General features: G+C 36.5%; 1 protein-coding gene across 1 annotated transcript in view; it reads right to left on the bottom strand.

The window, feature by feature from the left end:
* The window catches only part of LARS1 (leucyl-tRNA synthetase 1), a 62,553-nt gene that overhangs the window by 31,172 nt on the left and 10,561 nt on the right, over positions 1-20,820 (bottom strand). Inside the window, exons 4-15 of the mRNA XM_043465107.1 lie at positions 20,422-20,502; positions 18,502-18,639; positions 15,557-15,718; positions 14,815-14,927; positions 14,101-14,164; positions 12,415-12,482; positions 12,086-12,311; positions 8,844-8,931; positions 8,683-8,759; positions 7,237-7,290; positions 6,013-6,153; positions 2,699-2,776 (exon numbers count right to left, since the gene is read on the bottom strand). Coding sequence (XP_043321042.1) covers positions 2,699-2,776; positions 6,013-6,153; positions 7,237-7,290; positions 8,683-8,759; positions 8,844-8,931; positions 12,086-12,311; positions 12,415-12,482; positions 14,101-14,164; positions 14,815-14,927; positions 15,557-15,718; positions 18,502-18,639; positions 20,422-20,502 — 1,290 coding nt within the window. The remainder of the gene's footprint in view (positions 1-2,698; positions 2,777-6,012; positions 6,154-7,236; positions 7,291-8,682; positions 8,760-8,843; positions 8,932-12,085; positions 12,312-12,414; positions 12,483-14,100; positions 14,165-14,814; positions 14,928-15,556; positions 15,719-18,501; positions 18,640-20,421; positions 20,503-20,820) is intronic.

The raw sequence follows: 20,820 nt of genomic DNA, 5'->3' as shown, positions 1-20,820 counted from the left end.
AATCCCTGAGTTGGGAAGAACCCCCAGAGAAGGGAAAGGCTACCCACTCCTGTATTCTGGCCTGGAGAATTCCACGGACTATGGACTGTATAGTCCATAGGGTTGCAAAGAGTCGGACATGATTGAGCAACTTTCACTTCACTTGCATTACAGAACCTCCAAAAGACTCGAGATTTGTGGCACAAGACAGCTCTGGAAAAGGAGGTAACATGAGGCTGGAAAGAGGAAGAGTCACTGAAGTCTTTTAAAGAAGTTAGAACCAGATACCCTAATCCCACACTATGCAGACAGGCAGCTGCCCCTCCCTGTGCCTGCAGAGCAGTGGGGGTTTATACTCGGGAGAGGACAACACAGAGTCTCCCAATCGGAGGACAAAGTTGAGGGAATGGGTTTCATAGTGAAAAGAGGGGGATTAAGAGAAAGTCAGCACACAGGCACTGATACCCACCCTGGCAATCTTCCTTCATGTTAGCTCCCAGAATGCTCACTTAGCTTAGACCCTTTAAGCCAGAAACTGAAGAATCTTCTGAGAGGAATCTAACAAACCACAAAGCCCTACTTAACATCAAGGCTAACAGCAGGGCTTCCCTCTGGCCCAAATGGACCTTCCAGATCTCTCCCAGTGAAGCCCAGTGACAAGTTCTACCTATATCCAAAAAGGTTCCAATCATCTTTTTTTTTTTCCAATCATCTTTTTGTATGCACTCTTAAATATCAATAGTCTTCCTCAGACTAATAAGAAATTAAAATTTCATATTCATGAAATAAAAATTGCAACATCCTATCACAAAAGATCAGGTAACAAGAATAAGTTCTTAAACTGGCTCTGAGTTGGTAAATGCTTAAGCTGAATAAGAGGTATACAGGAATTCATTACACTATTCCACTTTTCTATGTTTGAAATTTTCTACACAAAGAAAAAAATTTAGTGACTTTTTTAAGGAATATTTATTTATACACATATGCACAAGCACATGTGGAGCTGATATAAAATACACACAGTAAACAAACGCTCATAGGAAGAAAAAGTTGAGGGACTCCCCCAGAGAGAAAAGCAAAAGAACTTCCAGAGTCTAATAGAGCCAATATCTGAATAGTAAGATTTCTGAAAACAAAAATAAATAAGGGATAAAACAATTTAAAAAAAAGTTAATTTTCCCAGAATTAAAGAACATAAGTTTCCAGACTGAAGGAGCCAATCCTACACCCAGAAGAACGAATGAAAACTAATCTACACCAAATAAATCATCACGAAATTTCAAGAGAGGATTCTACAAGCTTGGTGGGGGGGAGGGGAGACATAGATCACACCATAGCAGAATGGTTTTGGACTTCTTAACAGCATCACTGAACCAGAACACCATGGATAATGGCCTTCAAATTTTTAAGGGAAAATTATTTCTAACCCAGAATCCTACATCCAAGCATTCAAGTATGAGGACAGAATAAAGATATTTCAGATATGGAAGGTCATAATATTTACCTTCCAGGTACCCTTTTCCAGGAACATTTCTAGAGGCAGAGCTTCAACAAAACAAGAAAGTAAATAAGAAAGAAGCAGCGATGGGATCAAGGAGATTCAACTCAAGAAAAACAAAGGAAATCCTAAGTAACAGTGGAGGAATATCCCAGATGACATTTGTGCATGCCTACAGTAAGCAACCAGTCTGGATGACTACAACAGGCTGGAAGGCTCTGGGAGAACTTTCTCTAAGATGTAAACAATAGCACACTGATATGTTTGAAAGTACTGAGAAGAGAAATAAACATTTGGACAGAGTTTGGGGATGAAATGTGTATTATTATATTTAAAAGTTTAAAAAGTAGAGAAAGAAAAAAAAGACAGTTATTAACTCCAAGGAAAACCAAAAGCTGAGGAAGAGAAGTTCTCATTGTATACTACATTATGGATCAGCCATTCTCAACACACTGACTACCTCTCTAACCTAAGTTATAATATTCCTATACTACGAAGATGTGGGGTGAAGAAGTATATACAAATATGAGGTTAGAGGGGAACACACAGATTGGAGAAGAGTTAAATCTTGATCTTTCATAGCAGGAAATCAATGGCTAATACCTAAAACTGAAAATTTTTTAAATTACACTACAAGCATTTAGATTACAGATCTGTGAGAGGTGGAGATACTAAAAGAAATAACAAAACAGATGAAAGTAAGCCTGTCCAAAGAAATTCAAGAGGATGTGGAAGAATGGAGAGGAAACTGCTGCCTTTTTTTTAACAAGCCTTACAGACCACAGTCTCTCTGTATTACAGGTATACGTAACTGTCAAAAACAAAAATTCAGTTTCAAAAGTTCAGCAGCTAAGTAGCTCAACAACAAAAAAATTACAACAAAAACGAAGAGGGGGAAAAGGATGAAAGCAAAGAGCACTACAGAAAGACTTGTTAACTACCAGGACTGCAAATGGTCACTGGCAGAAAGCATCATTAAATTTCGCTGTGTGTGATCTACACATGCCAACTTTAGAACACTACCTTCATCAACATGACAGGTGGGATGTTCAGGTTAAATGAATTGCTATTATTAAACAGGTCTTCAATTTTACATGTAAATAAAATTATATCTTTAATACAGCTCCAGGTTCTACTACAGAAAATTGCTAATTAACATTGTAAAGTCTATGAACTAAAAGCTCTTCTAAAACAGGCTTCAGGGGATAGTCTATTACATACAGTGTCAATCATCTTGTTTCTAATAGTCTTCTTTACGTCTTGGACCTTCTGTCCCTTAAATCCATCCACCAACATTACCTAAAGGGATAAGAAGTGTAAAAACACGTACAATTAAAATTTGTTTTGGGTCCCCCCTTAAACTTTCTCCTACCTAAACTTACCTCCACAAACAACCAAGATATTTTCAGTGTGAAATTTATCACATTTATAACCATACATCTTTATTTCGGCACAGCTTGGACAATTAATATTTATAACACACTTGTTTTTCTTTTAGTGTAACTAGGATACATATTATGAACATGATTAGAAAGAAAAGTTCACTTCCTTCCCACTTCTTAGGTTTCCACGTGGAGAGAATTCCTCTGCCCTAACTCACATCATTCCTGAAGGCTTTGGGGGAAGGAACTGAGCCAGTGCAGCTCAGCCCGTTAGGCTTCTCTTTTCAACTCCGTCTGTTGCCAGCAAGCATTCTCCTTTGCCTGGCCATGTGATAAACTTGGCTCTGAGACGAGGGCCTACGGTTTCTCAACTCTGCCTTTTATGTAATGGGGAGATTGAATTCTCAAGCAGAGTATTGCCTTGCCCATTGTTGTCACAGAGCTAAGACACCATCCCCTTCCGGCTGATACTGACCTCCATCTATCTGATTCCTGTTGACTCTTTCAAATAGGTTTTATCTTTTTTATGTTTTGGGGGCTTTCTGGCCATACCTCACACCTTGTAGGATTTTAGTTCCCAATCCAGGGTTCAAACTTGGGCCTTCAGCAATGAGAATGCAGAGTCCTAACCACAGGATCACAGGGATTTCCCAATACTTTCTACCTTAAGTGGAAAAGACATGTTTTCTATTTTCACCTCCCAATCTTCTAACGTGCCAAAATGCTCCGCATCTATTTAATTCATCATTATGAAATTACAGATTATTGATCATTATGGCACAGGGGGTTAACAGCACAAATCTTAGAGCCAAGTTGCCTAGTTTGAGTTCCAGCTCTGCTTTAACCTGGCTATCTGGCTGATACTGGGTAAATTACTTAGTGTCTTAGTACCTCAATTTCCTTATCTGTTAAATGGGAATAAGTGCCTACTTTGCAAGGTCATTTTGAGATGTAAATAAGTGAATATGTAAGTGCTATATTAGTGTTGGCTTTTAGTGTCATCCAAAACATGGATGAGTTGAGTTTTAACAAAGACGTATAAACAATATTTGGTCATACAGAGAAATGGAAAGCAAAAGTAAACATTCTCATTTACAGCCTTAAAAATATTCAACCTCAAGTCACTAATAACTTGACTGGGTTTTTACTTTCTCTAGCCTCACCTTCTTTCCACAGAAATGTAAGCCACATTAACATATGTACAATTAAGGAGAAAAGAGAGGTTCAAAAATTGTGCTAAGATGGCATGTAGTAGTTGTATTAACAAGTAAATTAATGAACTGAATGAAACTGCTTATTTAAAATTTCATCTCATTAAGACAACAAAGGAAAAAAAAGAGAGAGAGCAAAGGGACCGGGTATTGTCCACAAACCTTTGGCATGTATTGCATAATAAGACGAACTAACTTTAAACATCTTCTTTATAAATTCACCCACAGATTAGGGGCAGAAAAATGGGACTTCTGTAATACTACTGGACAAAAATAGATTTAAAAAAAGAAATTTGGAAAGAGAAGAACATAATCTTATAATCAGTTCAGTTCAGTCACTCAGCCATGTCTGACGCTTTGCGACCCCATGGACTGTAGCACACCAGGCCTCCCTGTCTATCACCAACTCCTGAAGCTTGCTCAAACTCATGTCCATCAAGTCGGTGATGCCATCCAACCATCTCATCCTCTGTCATCCCCTTCTCCTCCTGCCTTCAATCTTTCCCAGTATCAGGGTCTTTTCAAATGAGTCAGTTCTTCGCATCAGGTGGCCAAAGTACTGGAGTTCAGCTTCAGCATCAGTCCTTCCAGTGAATATTCAGGACTGATTTCCTTTAGGATGGAGAGGTTGGATCTCCTTGCAGTCCAAGGGATTCTCAAGATCTTCTCCAACACCACACTTTAAAAACATCAATTCTTCGACGCTCAGCTTTATGGTCCAACTCTCACATCCATACGTGACTACCAGAAAAACTATAGCTTTGACTAGATGGACCTTTGTTGGTAAAGTAATGTCTCTGCTTTTTAATATGCTGTCTAGGTTGGTCATAACTTTTCTTCCAAGAAGCAAGCGTCTTTTAATTTCATGGCTGCAGTCACCATCTGCAGTGATTCTGGAGCCCAAGAAAACAAAGTCTGTCACTGTTTCCATTGTTCCCCCATCTATTTGCCATGGAAATAGATGGGGGAAGTGATGAGATCTGATGCCATGATTTCAGTTTTCTGAATGTTGAGTTTTAAGCCAACTTTTTCACTCTCCTCTTTCACTTTCATCAAGAGGCTCTTTAGTTCTTCTTCGCTTTCTGCCATAAGGGTGGTGTCATCTTCATATCCAAGGTTATTGATATTTCTCCCAACAATCTTGATTCTAGCTTATGTTTCATCCAGACCAGCATTTTACATGATGCTCTCTGCATGTAAGTTAAATAAGCAGGGTGACAGTATGCCGCCTTGACGTACTCCTTTCCCAATCTGGAACCAGTCCATTGTTCCATGTCTAGTTCTAACTGGTGCTTCTTGACCTGCATACAGATTTCTCAGGAGGCAGGTCAGGTGGTCTGGTATTCCCATCTCTGGAAGAATCTTCCACAGTTTGTGGTGATCCACACAGTCAAAGGCTTTGGCATAGCCAATAAAACAGAAATAGATGTTTTTCTGGGGCTTTCTTGCTTTTTCAATGATCCAACGAATGTTGGCAATTTGATCTCTGGTTCCTCTGGCTTTTCTAAATCCAGCTTGAACATGTGGAAATTCTTGGTTCACACACTGTTGAAGCCTCGCTTGGAGAATTTTGAGCATTACTTTGCTAGTGTGTGAGATGAGTACAATGGTGCTATAGTTTGAGCATTCTTTGGCATTGCCTTTCTTTGGGATTTGAATGAAAACTGACCTTTTCCAGTCCTGTGGCCACTGCTGAGTTTTCCAAATTTGCTGGCATATTGAGTACAGCGCTTTCACAAGATCACCTTTTAGGATTTGAAATAGCTCAAGTGGAATTCCATCACCTCCACTAGCTTTGTTCATATCTTATAGTAATCCCTCTCAAATCAGGACACAGATGAATTTGTATTAAATCTTTCTATATTTTTTTCTAAATCAATAAGAAGAAAATCAAAGATCATGGAGTATGTAAATCAAAAATGATAACAAAAATATTACTTACACCATCATAAAAACCTCTTAGATACAATTTCTCCTTTGCTTCTGCAAGTTTTTCTCGGTCGTTCTGGCTCTGAATTTTCAATTCATCACATATAGTTACAGCAGAAAGCTTTCCAAAATCTGGGATTTCAATGATTGGCACCTGCAAAAAAGAGAAATGTGAAACTATTCACACTGAATGAACATAAAAACAGCCTTATGGGCATAGTCCTTTGCCTCCACTGTCCAATGAAGTCATATGAGATTTTATATATCATTAGGTCAGCTCCACACATTAGGGAAAACATCCAGATGTGAATCTATCTTCCTACTGTCCATAGGAACCACCCAAATTCTCTGCACCAACCCCCACACTGTCCTTTCCTCGCTACACATATAGCTTCCACAGCTCTCAAGCCCTCACTGAGCATATAATTTACTGAATAATGTTCAAAACTGGCAAAATGATGCATGCATGTGTGCTAAATCATTTTAGTCATGTCCAACTCTCTGCAACCCTATGGACTGTAGCCGGCCAGGCTTCTCTCTCCATGGGATTCTCCAGGCAAGAATACTGGAGTGGGTTGCCATTTCCTACTCCAGGGGATCTTCCAGACCCAGGGATTGAACCCCAGTCTCTTATGTATCCTGCACTGGCAGTCAGATTCTTTACCACTAGCCCCACCTGGGAAGCCAGTGAAATGATGTAAACAACTAAATTTATGGATGGTCTTATTTCTGATTTATATTAAGTCTTCCAGAGTCTCCATGAAAATTATTCACTAGTAATTTACATTTCTAAAGACACTAACATGAAAACATAAACATTCATGAGTAACATGGCAAAATTTTATCTTTAGAAGCCTGGAAATTTGCCACACTAAAAAATAAGTTACTATAGAATTGGTTATATGAAAAGGCAAACTCTGTTCTCGAACTGCAGGTGGCAGGTGCTAAGAAAATGCCTACTGTTAAAAGTTTTTTGTTTGTTCTTATCCATCACAGCAGATATCAAGTTAAAGCAGATAAACTGTTAAACTCTATCTTATTTTCATTCTCTACGAGTTGGTGATGGACAGGGAGGCCTGGCCTGCTGCTGTCCATGGGGTCACAAAGAATAGGACACGAATGACCGAATGAACTGAACTAAACTGAATCAATTATTTAATTCTGTTACAAGTGCTAGCTCTTTTCTTCCTCTAATGAAAATATGGACATTAATATTCTGAATCATCCATGTACTCACAGGTTCAAATGGCAAGACCATGTCATCTCTAATTCCGTACTTCACTCGTAAAGCCTACAAAAACAAAAAGGAAGTTAACACTTATGATCAATATTTTTCTGATATTATTATTAAGAGAAGTACCCTCTAAACTTTTTAAAAGTATTTTTCTTCTTCTCTCCATAAAGAACAATTTTTTAATTTTATAGAGAAAAAAATCTCAAGAAGGGATGTATGACTTTTAAAAACTAAACAGTTTAAGTTAGACTGAATTGCTTAAATGATGAAACTATACAGTCCAAAGCAAAATTTCACACAGACACACACATATCACTTAAAATGAAGTTCACATTCCAGTTGCAATGAAAACGCGAGTATCAGAAACTTGTTTTTACAAACTTTCTCCTGTTAGCAATCAAGTTGTTCTTCAGCAGGTGAATGAATAAATATACATCCAGACAACAGAATATTATTCAGTGCTAAAAAGAAACAAGCTGTCATGCTATGAAAAGACATGAGAAACCAAAATGTTTATTACTAACTGAAAGAAAATCTAAGAAAGCTACATAAAGTATGAATCCAACTATTACATGACTTTCTGGAAAGGTAAAACTAGCTAAAAAGAAACAAGCTGTCATGCTATGAAAAGACATGAGAAACCAAAATGTTTATTACTAACTGAAAGAAAATCTAAGAAAGCTACATAAAGTATGAATCCAACTATTACATGACTTTCTAGAAAGGTAAAACTATGGTGACAATTAAAAAGATCAGTGGTTGCCAGGAGTGGGAGGGAAGAGAGATGAACAAGAAGAGCACAGAGGATTTTTAAGGCAGCGAAAATACTCTGTATATCATAATGATGGATACATGTCATTAAATGTTTGCGTGAACCCACAGAATGTACAACACCAAGAGTGAACCCTAAGGTAAACTATGGACTTTGGGGAATTATGACGTCAATGCAGGTTCATCTTTGATAAAAACGTACCACTCCGGTGAGTGACACTAATAACGGGGGAGGCTATGCAGGTGTTGAAGCAGGGGGTGTTATCTGGGAATCTCTGTGCCTTCCTCACTATTTTTATTATGAACCTAAAATTGCCCTAAAAAAGTAAGTCTTAAAAAAAGATTCTAAAAAAAAAAAAAAAAAAGCTTCTACAGGGACTTCCCTGGTGGTCTAGTGGTTAAGACATCATGCCTCCACAGCAGAGGGTGCAGGTTCAATCCCTAGCTTGGGGAACTAAGATCCTGCATGCCGTGCAGGACAGCCAAAAAAAAAAAAGGTTCTATGAAATATTATATTTAAAATTCAAATCAAAGGAAAACATATAAATATCAAGAAACAGGTTAAAGATAGCATTAAAAAGATATCTGCATAGTTTTTCAGCCTAATCCAACAGTTCAGTGGTACCTAACCAATGAGATGATAAAGAGGAAATGTGAACATGAAGCACAGAAACTCACTTGCTTTTTCTTCAAGTCTCTGAGGGCAGCAAAATCATCAGGAGAGTCAGAAGGAACACTTGTGACCACACCAGTGCCTTACAAAAGAAAAATGGGGAATTAACTAATAACAACCAGAAGGTGTACACGAAAGAATTTCTAGAAAAAAATAAACTCTTTACCTTTATCCTCCTTGATGGTGAGCATTGGGAGAACATAGATCACCTTGTAAGATGTTAGAGGTGCAGAAAGTGATACACCAAGAATATCCTATGTAAGAAAAAGATCAGTAAAAAGAGGAAGTAACTTATTCTAATCATTAAAATTTAAAACTATGTTTATATTTTAAGGCATGAGAGGCTAGTAATCAACAATACTCATTCTTTTTTACCTCCTAGACTAGAAACAACTGAAAATAATTATAAAGCCCAAATCTTGTAATGTTGTGAAGAAATTAGTACACTAATATATTGCTTTTAACCTTGCAATCCTTTAGGAAAACAATACAGGAATCCACAGCAAGAGACAAAAATGTTCACACAGCTTGGACCCAGCAATCCAATTCCAGGAATTTACCTCAAAAGATTCTTTGAGAATCTGTCCAGTGCTGTGTTAACTACATTAGCAAAACCTGGAAACAACTAAGACTTTAAATGGTTTAAAAAAAAAAAAATCAGTTAATAAAATACAAGACATCAACAAGATAGAATATTATGTCTCTGTGGTTCTATTTTAAACAATAATTAGAAAGACAGTTAAGAAGATGTATCTAGTTTCTCTTTAAAATTAAAAAAAAAAAGAAGATCCAACAATATAGGACCCATATTCTTATATATGAACAAGCAGCTTGCAGCTGTTTGTTTAGCTACAGAAACACACTTTTCAATTCCATATAGTTTCCTTTGCCCATATACATAAGTTGCTTATAGAATTTGGAGCCATACTGATAAAGGCTAAATATCATTAACAGTTTAAAACTATTTTTAAAATTATACCACCCATTTCCCTCATACCAGAATCTGCTCAAATTAACAAGGATAGACATTGCATTTAAGAGCAAGAAAAAAAAAAAACTGTGTCTTTAATACTGTTCCCCAAAACCTCTCAGACAAAACTCTAACATCAGGAACTAATGAGATGTGGCAGGACTGCTTATAACAGAAGAAGCAATTCAAATATCCATTATACAGTCAGTAAATAATTTGTGGCACAGCCAAACAATGGAATACTGTGTAACAGTAGAAAATAAGAACAAAGGGAATTCGTTGGCAGTCCAGTGGTTAGGACTCTACTTTCACTGCTAAGGGCCCAGGTTCAACCCCTGGTGAGGGAACTAAGATCCTAAAAGCCACACGGCACAGTCAAAAAAAAAAGAAAGAATGAGAATAAGGAGATGTTTATCTACTGATAAAATGATTACCAAGAAATAGCTAAGTGAAAAAGAAAGTAAAACACAGAAGAATGTGATGAAATACACTGCTGTTTGTGTGTTTAAAAAGACGGCTAAAGAATATATATGTATGTATTTGCTCACATAGACATGAAATACTTCTGGAAGGATTCACAAGACACTGGTTCCACTGACTGCTTCTGGAAGACAGAACTGAGTGATTTGGAGTATTTTGTGTGTCTTTTCTTTTTTTTTTTTGGCTGCACAGCCTACAGAATCTCAGCTCCCCAACCAGGGATGGAACATGTGCCCTCGGCAGTGAAACCACAGAATCCTAACCACTGGGCTACCAGGGAATCCCTTCTTTTTGTCTTTTAAATTTTGAGTCTTATGAATATTTAGTAATCTAGTCAGAAAATAAATTTACAAAATAAGAAATGTCTAATTCAAAAGGAGAACTGAGATGGTATTCTACTCATCTTTTTCTTTTAAAAGATTATCTATTAAGATACCAAAGATCAGCACTTAACCAAAGGGAATAAAACACCCCAGTAAACAAGTAAAAGTAAAATAAGCTCTAAGGATACTACAGGTGCTCATGCTCGGTTATGTCCGACTCTGTGCGACCCCACGGGCTGTGGCCCACCAGGCTCCTCTGTGCATGGGATTCTCCAGGCAAGAACACTGGAGTGGGTTGCCATCTCTTCCTCCAGGGAATCTTCCCGACCCAAGGATCCAGCCCGAGTCTCCTGTGTCTCCTGCATGGCAGGCAGATTCTTTACCAGCTGAGCCATCGGGGATTTAGTTAAGATCAAGACTTCCTTTTCAGAAAAACAAAGCAGCTGCTACTGCACACCAGGAACGCGGGTAATCATATTAAAATAGTATCAGGACTTCCCTGGTAGTCCAGTGTTAAGAATTCACCTGCCAATACAGCAGACACGGGTTCCATCCCTTATCAGGGAAGATCCCACATGCCATGGAGCAGCTAAGCCCATGTGCCGCATCTCCTGAAGCCCATGTGTCTACAGCCTATGCTCTGCAACAAGAGAAGCCACCACAGTGCGAGGTCCGAGCACCGCAACTAGAGAGCAGCCCCTGCTCACTGCAGCTAGAGAAAGCCCGTGCACGGGGGGAGGTGGGAGGGGAGATCGGGATGGGGAACACATGTAACTCCATGGCTGATTCATGTCAATGTATGACAAAACCCACTGCAATGTTGTGAAGTAATTAGCCTCCAACTAATAAAAATAATTGAAAAAAAAAAAAAAAAGAAAGCCCGTGCACAGCAAAAACCACCCATTTTTCAAAAGGAGTAATACAATGTCTACTGCAGCTATATACTAAATCTCTTGGGGAGAACTGAATTTTTCAATCAGATAATTACTAAGCAGAAACGTAAGATTCAAAAATGCTATTTTAGGGAATTCCCTGGCAATCCAGTGGTTAGGACTCCATGCTTCCACTGCCAGGGGCCTGGGGCTTAATCCCTATTCGGGGAACTAAGATCCCACAGGCCACATGGTATGGTCAAAAAAATTTTTTTCTAATAAATACATAAATAAAAATGCTGTTTTACTAATATGGTCACACAATGAATATATCGCAGCAATTAAAAAGCAGACAAAAAGAACAAACTACTCCTACATATACAACATGGGTGAATCTCACAGGCATCACATTGAGCCAAAGAAGCTAGACATAAAAGAGTACAGAGTATACAATTTCACTATGTAAAGTTCATGAAGAGCGACTCATCTTTGGTGATTTAGGTCACGGTAGTGGTTACCTCTGCAGAAGCAGGGATGTGAAATGGACATGAGAGTGCCTTCTGGAGTGCTCCAACTGGACATCCCCTGATTTGAGTGGTGCATAACATTTGAATATATACCAAAATATACACTTAGGACTTACGCACTTGACTGTACGTATACCTTAGCTAAAATGTTTTTTTAAACATTCTTTTCTCAAATTTCATTTCTGACATTTTCCTCTAAGTGTATGCCCTAAAATAAATTCCACTACCCAACTTACCTCTCCCATTAACTCTTTAACAACAGGTACCACTCCATTGTCCTTGGTAAAGCCCTGGTATGACATATTCCTTGCAGCTCTTTGGGTGCAGATGAATATATCACCATTCATTGTCTCAAATCCAATGTACTTCATATCGGGGCGAACCCAACAGTTTGTTTGTCCAAACATTGTCTCAGGTCTGAGAGTAGCAGCTACCAAGAAGATATTTTTCCCTTTCAAGCCACTAAGAAGAAAAAAACACACATTTATGCAAAATATGTTGTGGATTCTATCACGACTATCTGATACTTCAAAAAGGTGAAGCCACAATTCTTTGACAAACCTACCTTAATTTGGATGGGTATGGCTCAAGCACTTTCAACTTGATTAAAGTATATTCCTGAGGTCCAACACCCTAAACAAAATAAAAATTTGAAAGAGAAAAGAGTTGGAATAAAACTACTAATCTCTGCAAGAGATCTGATTCAAATTTCTAAGATGGATTCTTGCACTGCTAGAATAATTCTTCCTTCCAATGAAAAGACTGTCAGTGGTGTGTTGACCACATGGAAGCCTAATGTGTAAGAAATGACTTGAGAGACCACCATCCTACCCCACACCAGACAGACCTGGTCAAGGAGGTCCAGACTACTGAATAAGATTTGCTAAGAGGAAGAACAAGGGGAGAATGACTTGGATTAATCAGCCAAAACAGTGTTTGCCAAAATGGGACTCAGAAGATACAATCAACATCAATCCTACAGAGCAGTCATCACAGACAAACGATGGACCAGGGATCAAATGATGTGTATTCAAAACCTAGCCTGGGCCCTCACTTGTGGCTTTCCACAAGGAGTCACAATCACTCTGAACCTTCATTTCTTCATAAAAAATAAAATAAATTAATTACTTAAAAATTAAAAAAAAATAATAACTGTGCTGTGCCTCACACAGGACTATCCTGAGGAACACATAAGAGAATGACACATAATGATAATGACAAAATGTTTTGAAAAAGTACGATGTACTATTGAAACTTAAGATGTTGCTATCATTGACTACATTAAAGCTTAACATAAAAAATAAATAAATAAATAAATAAAAAATTTTTAAAAAGCTTAACATAGTAAACTGGACTTCTGAAGGCTCTCAAATCTTTCAAAATTTTGATCAACTCTCACTTCTATCAGGTAAGTTACATAATTGAAGGCTGATTTTGAAAGGTAGTCACTAGGCTATAAATGTGTTCAAAGGTGGTAATAAAGAATGACACACTCATAGGGACTACAAAGTTCATTGTTGTTGATTTACTGTGCCAAGGCTTTACACCAGTGACTTACCCTTGCTTCATTCAAGTATTACAGGGAATAATGTCACTAATGTGTCCTCCAGGAATGCAGAATGAACTAATGTCATACATGACTTGAAGTACTTTGAAAATAAGTAGGCATGTGACCGAAGCAAGTATAAATGGAATCTGTGTACATGAGTGAACCACATATCTCATTACCTTTCCTCATGGTCTCTTTTTAGAACAGTGCACTCTCCAAGTGGTGCTTCTCAAACATGAGCACGCGTATGAATCACACAGAGAACACATTAAAAGACAGATTCCTGGGCTCCACCCTCAGAGCTTCTGATTCAGCAATTTGGGGGTGAGGTTCAGGAATCTACTCTCTAGGACTTCTCTGGCAGTGTAGTAGTTAGGACACCACACTTTCACTGCCAAGGGCCCAGGTTCAATCCCTGATCTGGGAATCCTGCAAGCCAAGCTGAGTGACCAAAAAAAAAAAAAAAATCCAAGAATGTGCTTTTCCAGTACAAGCTGATGCAGCTAAACCTACTGCCAAGGTTCTAGAGAAGATACAGGTACCTATGATGACAATCTGCCTTCCTCTTAACAGCCACCAGAGTATCATGACTGGATACTCAATACTGGAATAAAGCTATTTTTAGGTTTCTGATTTATTTCTTAAAATCTATGCCCACATTAAGAATTATTACAGCAGCTATTCTATGTCACAAATAATTACCTCCCCAGTTTGTCTGTCATGATCCATACAAGGCTGTCCATCTTTTGGAGAATAAATGGTATACCTAAAACAATAAATAAATGACAAACATTACAATGTACAAGCTTCATCCTAACGGATTTGTCAGTGTTGCGCCTAACATCTCACAATATTTATTCCAAGTAAAACTTCTGAGTAAATGTCTACATCATTTTTATGCTTTTATGGGGAATTTTGTTGCCAACACAGTTACTCAGTGAAAGCTTTTTGCCTTCATCAAAGGTAATACCACTGAAAAATACTCACTGATCTTGGCTTTGTGGTATGAAACAGAAGACTGTAGAATATAAATAAGCTTTTGAAATGCAAATACCTTTTAATGAGTCCATATGATCAAGGGAGAACTTTACAGAACAATTTATAGAGCAAAAGGATAAACTAAAACACAAATAAAATTATTTTTCTACTTGGCTAGAATACTTAAGAGAATCTTTCCTGAGACCATAAAAGAGAATCTTTAATGAGACTCCCTATTCTCTCTGGTTCTGTTTGTCACAAACACTAAGCAGCTCAAAGAAATCAAGACACTGGCCAGACAAAAAGGAAACCAAAGGAAATTAGAGAACAAAAGAGGAATTATAAAAAAGAAAAGAAAATGGAAAAAAGTAGGCTCTGGGGCACACAACACAGGAATTATGATTTTTGCTTTATTAAACTGAAGGATAACAAACTCACCGCTTCCCAAACTTAATTCTGCTCCTTTCTCTTAATGTTAGAAACTGCCACCTGACAAATGAATCATAGTAAGGGTTAACATCAGTGGTGATGAAGGACCGGCGCCAATCTACCTACAGGAGAAGAAAGGAAATGGTGACTTTTTAGAAATTTATATAGTCTCTATAAATAGGAATTCCCATGAATCAATTATTTACTTGCCTACTCCTTACTTTTCAATGTAGAATTATATCAAATATCAAAAGCAAACCAAAAAATTTCAAGTTCTATCTATTAAATATATATCACAATTATTAATTTATGCTTAATATGTAAGCCTTTAAACATATATATTTACATATTAAACATATAGGAATTATAATACATTAAGGAACACTTAAACAATATCTTTATATGTCCCTAAATATTCAAGCTACACTTGGGTTTCTTCATATCTCTTTTTTTTAATTTTATTGAAGTACAGTTGATTTATAATGTTGTAGGTTTCTTCACTTGAACAGTATTCCTTTTTACTAATTGCTAGTATATCTATATATATATTCCAAAACAACAAACATTAAAGTACTTCATTGCTTACCTCAAGGCCCATGTGGTTCTAATCAGAAAATAATAGTACCAAGTCATTTGTGGAATACTGATGGACTATATATTCTACATTAAGAGGTAGTCCAAATCTCCTACAGTCACACAAATACAACTGTGTTCTTCACATTGCCTTAAACTACAGAGGAGGCCGGCATACCTTCAAACCCATTCTCTTCAGATCCTGGACAGCCAGTGGTGGGAAATATTCAAGCCAATGTTCTGCTTCAGAAAATTTGACTATCTCATCATCAGAAAGACCCAGGGATTTCATAATGTCCCACTGGTATTTAGAAGATCCAGCTTTAGCAGCAGCTTTACTCTGAAAACAACCAGCAAAACCAAACTCCATCAAAGAACAACTAACAACCAGTTAACAAACTCCAGAATCACAATAATTTTAAATGAATGATCCTATTTGGTAGTTTTTTAAACTCTAAAACAATATTACTGACATATAGGAATACTGCACAACCTGGATGTAGTATTCTATATGCCAAACCATACAGTCTGATACCTGGATTCTGACACAAAGATAAGTAAATGGATGGAACCATAAAAAAATTATCATCACAAAGTTAAGTTCTTAGCACCAAACCTTCTCTATTTCCTTTTTTCAAATACCACATGCATCTTTTTTAGTTATGAATAAACTACTAAAAGAGTTTCCTCCTTTTCCAATATTTACCAATATCAAAAAAGTAACCACAGGCCAGGAACTGGAGGTGGGCACAGGTGTTGGACCATGAAACTGTATGAAAGGTAGGAAGAGGGATCTCGGGGCTGAGGAAACCGATCTCTACGTACCGTGGCGGCAGAAACAAGACTGTGCATTTGTCACACCGAGGCAATGATATACTCCAAAGAGTGAATTTTACTGCACGTAAATTTAAAAAAAAAATTGACCAGGATGTAGGAGGAACCCAAGATAGAAGGCAGACTGTGACAAAGTTATCTACCTGTATTACAAATGCATGACATAACCACACTAAAGGGGTAGGAAAGAAAGAACTTTAGAAGTAACTGGAAAATAGTGTGTTGACTAGATTCTAAAGACAAAGTGAACTATACACAACCAATGTGTTTTAGTTGGTAAAACTGCTTCTCTTAGAAGTACAGATTAGCATTCTGTAACTACTGGTAGACAACTGAACAAATAACAGATATACTGTAAATAATGAGAGCTAGGTTTCCTACTGTTGGAGAAAGAAGTCACAAATAAGCAAAGGAAGAATGCTAGAATGAGCCCTGTGGTGCTAAAATAGAGCCATCAGTATGCACTTAGAAAAAAGAGAGACAGAGAGAGAGAGACAAATGCCATATGATACCACTTACAGGTGGATAATCTAAAATATGACACAAATGAACTTATCTTTGAAACAGAAATAGACTCAAAGATATAGAGAACAGATTTGTGATTGCCAAAGACAAGGGGAGTGAGAGAGGGAAGTTGTTTAGGAGTTTTGGATTAGCAGATTTAAATTATTATACACAGATGAATAAACAACAAGGTCCTACTATATAGCACAAGGAACTATTCAATATGCTGTAAAAAAAAAACCATAACGGAAAAGAAAAAAATATTTTAAATAAAGAAAAAACACAGGAATTCCCAGTCAATCCAGTAGTTAAGACTTGCTTCTTTCATTGCTGTGCGTGGGGGTTTGATCCTCGGTCAGGGAACTAAGATCCCTGGTCGGTGTGGCCAAAAATAACTAAAGTGTTTACATTACGAAAAAAAAAAGAAAAAATCTCATATTAAAAAAGTACAAAGAAGTAAATACAGACACATACATACACAGGGGCTAGTAGACATACACATATTTCCTTGCTCTTTCTACTGAGAAGACCTAGAAACAATGAGCATACCTAGCACTCAGAATTTAGTTTCTAAATAACATTTTTCAATAAAAGGAAAAAGGACTCCTTGGAAAAGTGGCTGACTCCAGGGCTAAAATAGGGAGAATAGAAAATGAGCTTGCAGCATCTTGTGGCACCTGAAAGTACAAAAGTGCTCAGAAAAAGAAAAAAAGGGAATAAAAGAAAAGATGGGGGCGTGTCAAGTGGACACAAGAGCCAACCTAAAGATTCCCTTAATGGCCAATGCTAGAACAATCTGAGCAATAACAATAACTCAGCACCAACAACAAAAACCAATAGTATTAGATTATAACTCAAAGAATAAATAAATACACATGAATCCACACTGATACAAAAAAGAAATAAGTAAATGAAGAAGAAAGGAAAACTTTTCCTTTCAGAAGAACTCCACATAATAAGTGTAGAAAGATGAGGGAAACAGAAAATCAACATTAGAACAAAACAGCAATAACCACTGCAGGCAAGATCCACTGACGAATGCTAAAATTAGTGAGGAAATATATATTTTTTAAAAAAACAAGATGTTATTCCCATAGTCTCAAAGTATCTCTCCCAAAACATACATGAATTTCAAAGGGAAAAATGAAATCTTCACAGTAGGAAACCTGACAGATACCACCTAAACCAAATGATCAAGATTAACATCACCAGTAATAATACATAGCAATATCTTATACTCCTTGATTGGATTCACTGAAGACACATCACCTCTCAATCTACTCATGAGAAAGCATTAGACAAGCCTAAAACAAGGGACACTTTATACGTTATCTGACCAGTCCTTTTCAGAAGTGCTAAGATCAGGAAGACAAGACAGAAGAGACATGACAAGCAAATGCAAGATGGGGTTCTGGATAGGATCTTAGAAACAAGTAAGAATGTTAAGGAAAAACTGGCGAAACCAAATGAAGTTGGTAGTTTCTCAAACGGTACTGTTCAAATGTTGGTTTCTTAGATTTGAGGACTGTACTATGGTTATATAAGATGTAAAGGAAACCTATGCAACCTTGCAATTCTTCTCTAAGTCTAAAATTATTTCAAAATAAAATAAAAAGGGGGAAAAGGCAATCAAAAGGTAAGAAAGATATTTTTGCTTCATTACTTTTTAAAAATTAATGAGTACATTTTATGTGTCAGATACTATATTGTTACTCTGGGAATGTATATATAAATTGGACAAATATAAATAAAACTTCAACCAAAATAAGTATCAAGTCACCAAACCTTTTTTCCTTTAGCTTTATCCTTAATTATTATATCTTCTGTTTTAACACTGATTTCTTCCTCTTCCTCTTCCTCATCTGGAAAATCAGGAGGGCAACCATAAAGCTCTACTTCTCTTTTTAATTTATCAGCACATGCCTACAAAAAACACAACATTAGAGGCAGTAAAGTTAAAAATTCCAAGGTAGAAACAATTTGTGTCTTTTTGTTGTTTCTATGGCCAACTAATACTGACTCTGAACTTTTTAGCAATACATCTATAGATGTGTAAATCATTACAGAAAACTCATGTGATACAAATCATGTACCTAAAAATTAACTACTTTACTTCATTTACTTGGCAATGACTTATTCAATACCCAGACTACTCAATGCAATATACTATATGTTGGGTGTCAGAAGTACAAAGATAAAGATATAGTATTATCATATTGAAAACAACTCTAATAACTACATTTCTCAATTTAAAGATTACTGTCACATATACTCTATTAGTTATCATCACAAGGCTGCTAGGTAGGTGGGATGAGAGATAATACGTTAGAAAACAGACACTGAAAGATGAAGTGATTTATCCAAGGTTATAAAGCTAGTGAGCTACAGAATTCTAACATGAACCCTGTCACAAACAAAGATGACACCAAGTATACAGTGTTAAAGTTAAAAAAAAATACAAATATAGAATTGTGGATTTTCAAAAAGGGAGGGGATGCTTCTAAAAAGAAGAATTTCAGCTAATAAACAGGGGAAAAAACAAGACAACTAGAAAGTCATCATTTTACAACCACAAATTCAACAACTGAAAGACAAGGATCATGAAAGGATGCTAAAACCACTGAGTTATTGGGTAATCAGATATTCCAAGGGTCTTAAGGTATCATTCCATAAATAACATTTTAATTAGAAAAGAGAAAAGTTAACTTTAGAATGAGGAAACATGGACATTATTAGTATCACTAAAATGATACAAGTTGCCTTATATGGCTTTTGATGTCAGACAGTGGGAAGAATAAAAGTGGGAAGAATAAAAAGTAAAAACCTGCCAGAAAAGACATTTTGGGACAGCTAGGGAGATTTACTATAGATTAGATAATGATAGTATTACATCAATGATTAATTTCTTGGAGAGGATAATGGGATAGTGACAATGTAGAAGAATGGCTTTGTTCTCAACAGATAAAAGCTGGAGTGTTTAGGGGTGACATGTCATGATGTCTGCCAACTTACTTTCAATGAGTTCACAGACAAAGAAAGAAAAAAGTGTGCATGTATTGTATGTTGAGAGACAGAACTAGAGCAACTGTACAAATGTTAATACTTGGTAACTGTAAGTGAAGGGTATCTGGCTGTTCACTGTACTGTCCTTTTACCTTTCCTATAGGTCGGACATTTTTCAAAATAAAAGACGGGAGCATAAAAAGAAGTAAGTTAAATTTCCCAACTCCCAAGGATTTAGGGAATCCTTTCAAATGTAGTTTTCTTGCCCATTTTATATAAAAATTGTTTTTAATATAAATTTATGACAAATTTAAGACACTTACAAAAATGACCGAAATACAACAGAACTGTTCATTATTTTATGCCAACAGCCTATATATGCCATGAATGCACAAAACAGTGTCTACTGTACTTGTTAGTAGTCATTATCTAATTCTAAAACAGAAATGTGAATATATAAGGTAACCAAAAGATATCCAAATTAGTTAGAAATCACTTGGACGTTAATGTTTGCCCTTTAAGCACTACTTCAAATGTTTTCTAAAAATTAATTTTTACTATAATAAATTCAATTCATTTCAAAAAATACTTTAACATAGTACAGAAGCACATATTTGAAAACCCTATTTCAAATTCTTGAATTGGATATTACTATTTGCTCTAAGCTAAAAAGAGTACAAAGCAATCCCCAAGCAATCTTACCTTAATAGGCATTCCAGTACAGTGCAAACCAAAGGGAAACAGACAAGTCTTCCCTTTCAGTCTCTGGTACCCTACTGCAAACTATAGAGAGAAAATTAATTTTAAACTACAAATTTAAATGCTAGACGAATACAAAATTCTGACTTTTCAGAATTAGCTTTGTTTTCCTCTTCACATCTTCCTTTAGAGCACCAGTTAGATGTTATAGTCATTCGAGTTATACTTTTTTCCTATGTCTTCACCAACCTAAGAATTAGTTTTGAACATATACACATACCTAGAACCCTGTGTACACACACATACAGCATGTGAAAATAGAAAACTTAAATTATTTAAATATAAAAACCATGCTTAAAATTAAGGAACTCTAAATTCCCTTAACAGGAAATAAATTCTATA

The sequence above is a fragment of the Cervus canadensis genome, chromosome 4 (genome assembly GCF_019320065.1).
Source record: "Cervus canadensis isolate Bull #8, Minnesota chromosome 4, ASM1932006v1, whole genome shotgun sequence".
NCBI lineage: Eukaryota > Metazoa > Chordata > Mammalia > Artiodactyla > Cervidae > Cervus > Cervus canadensis.
This window is presented reverse-complemented; position numbering and strand designations above follow the sequence as displayed.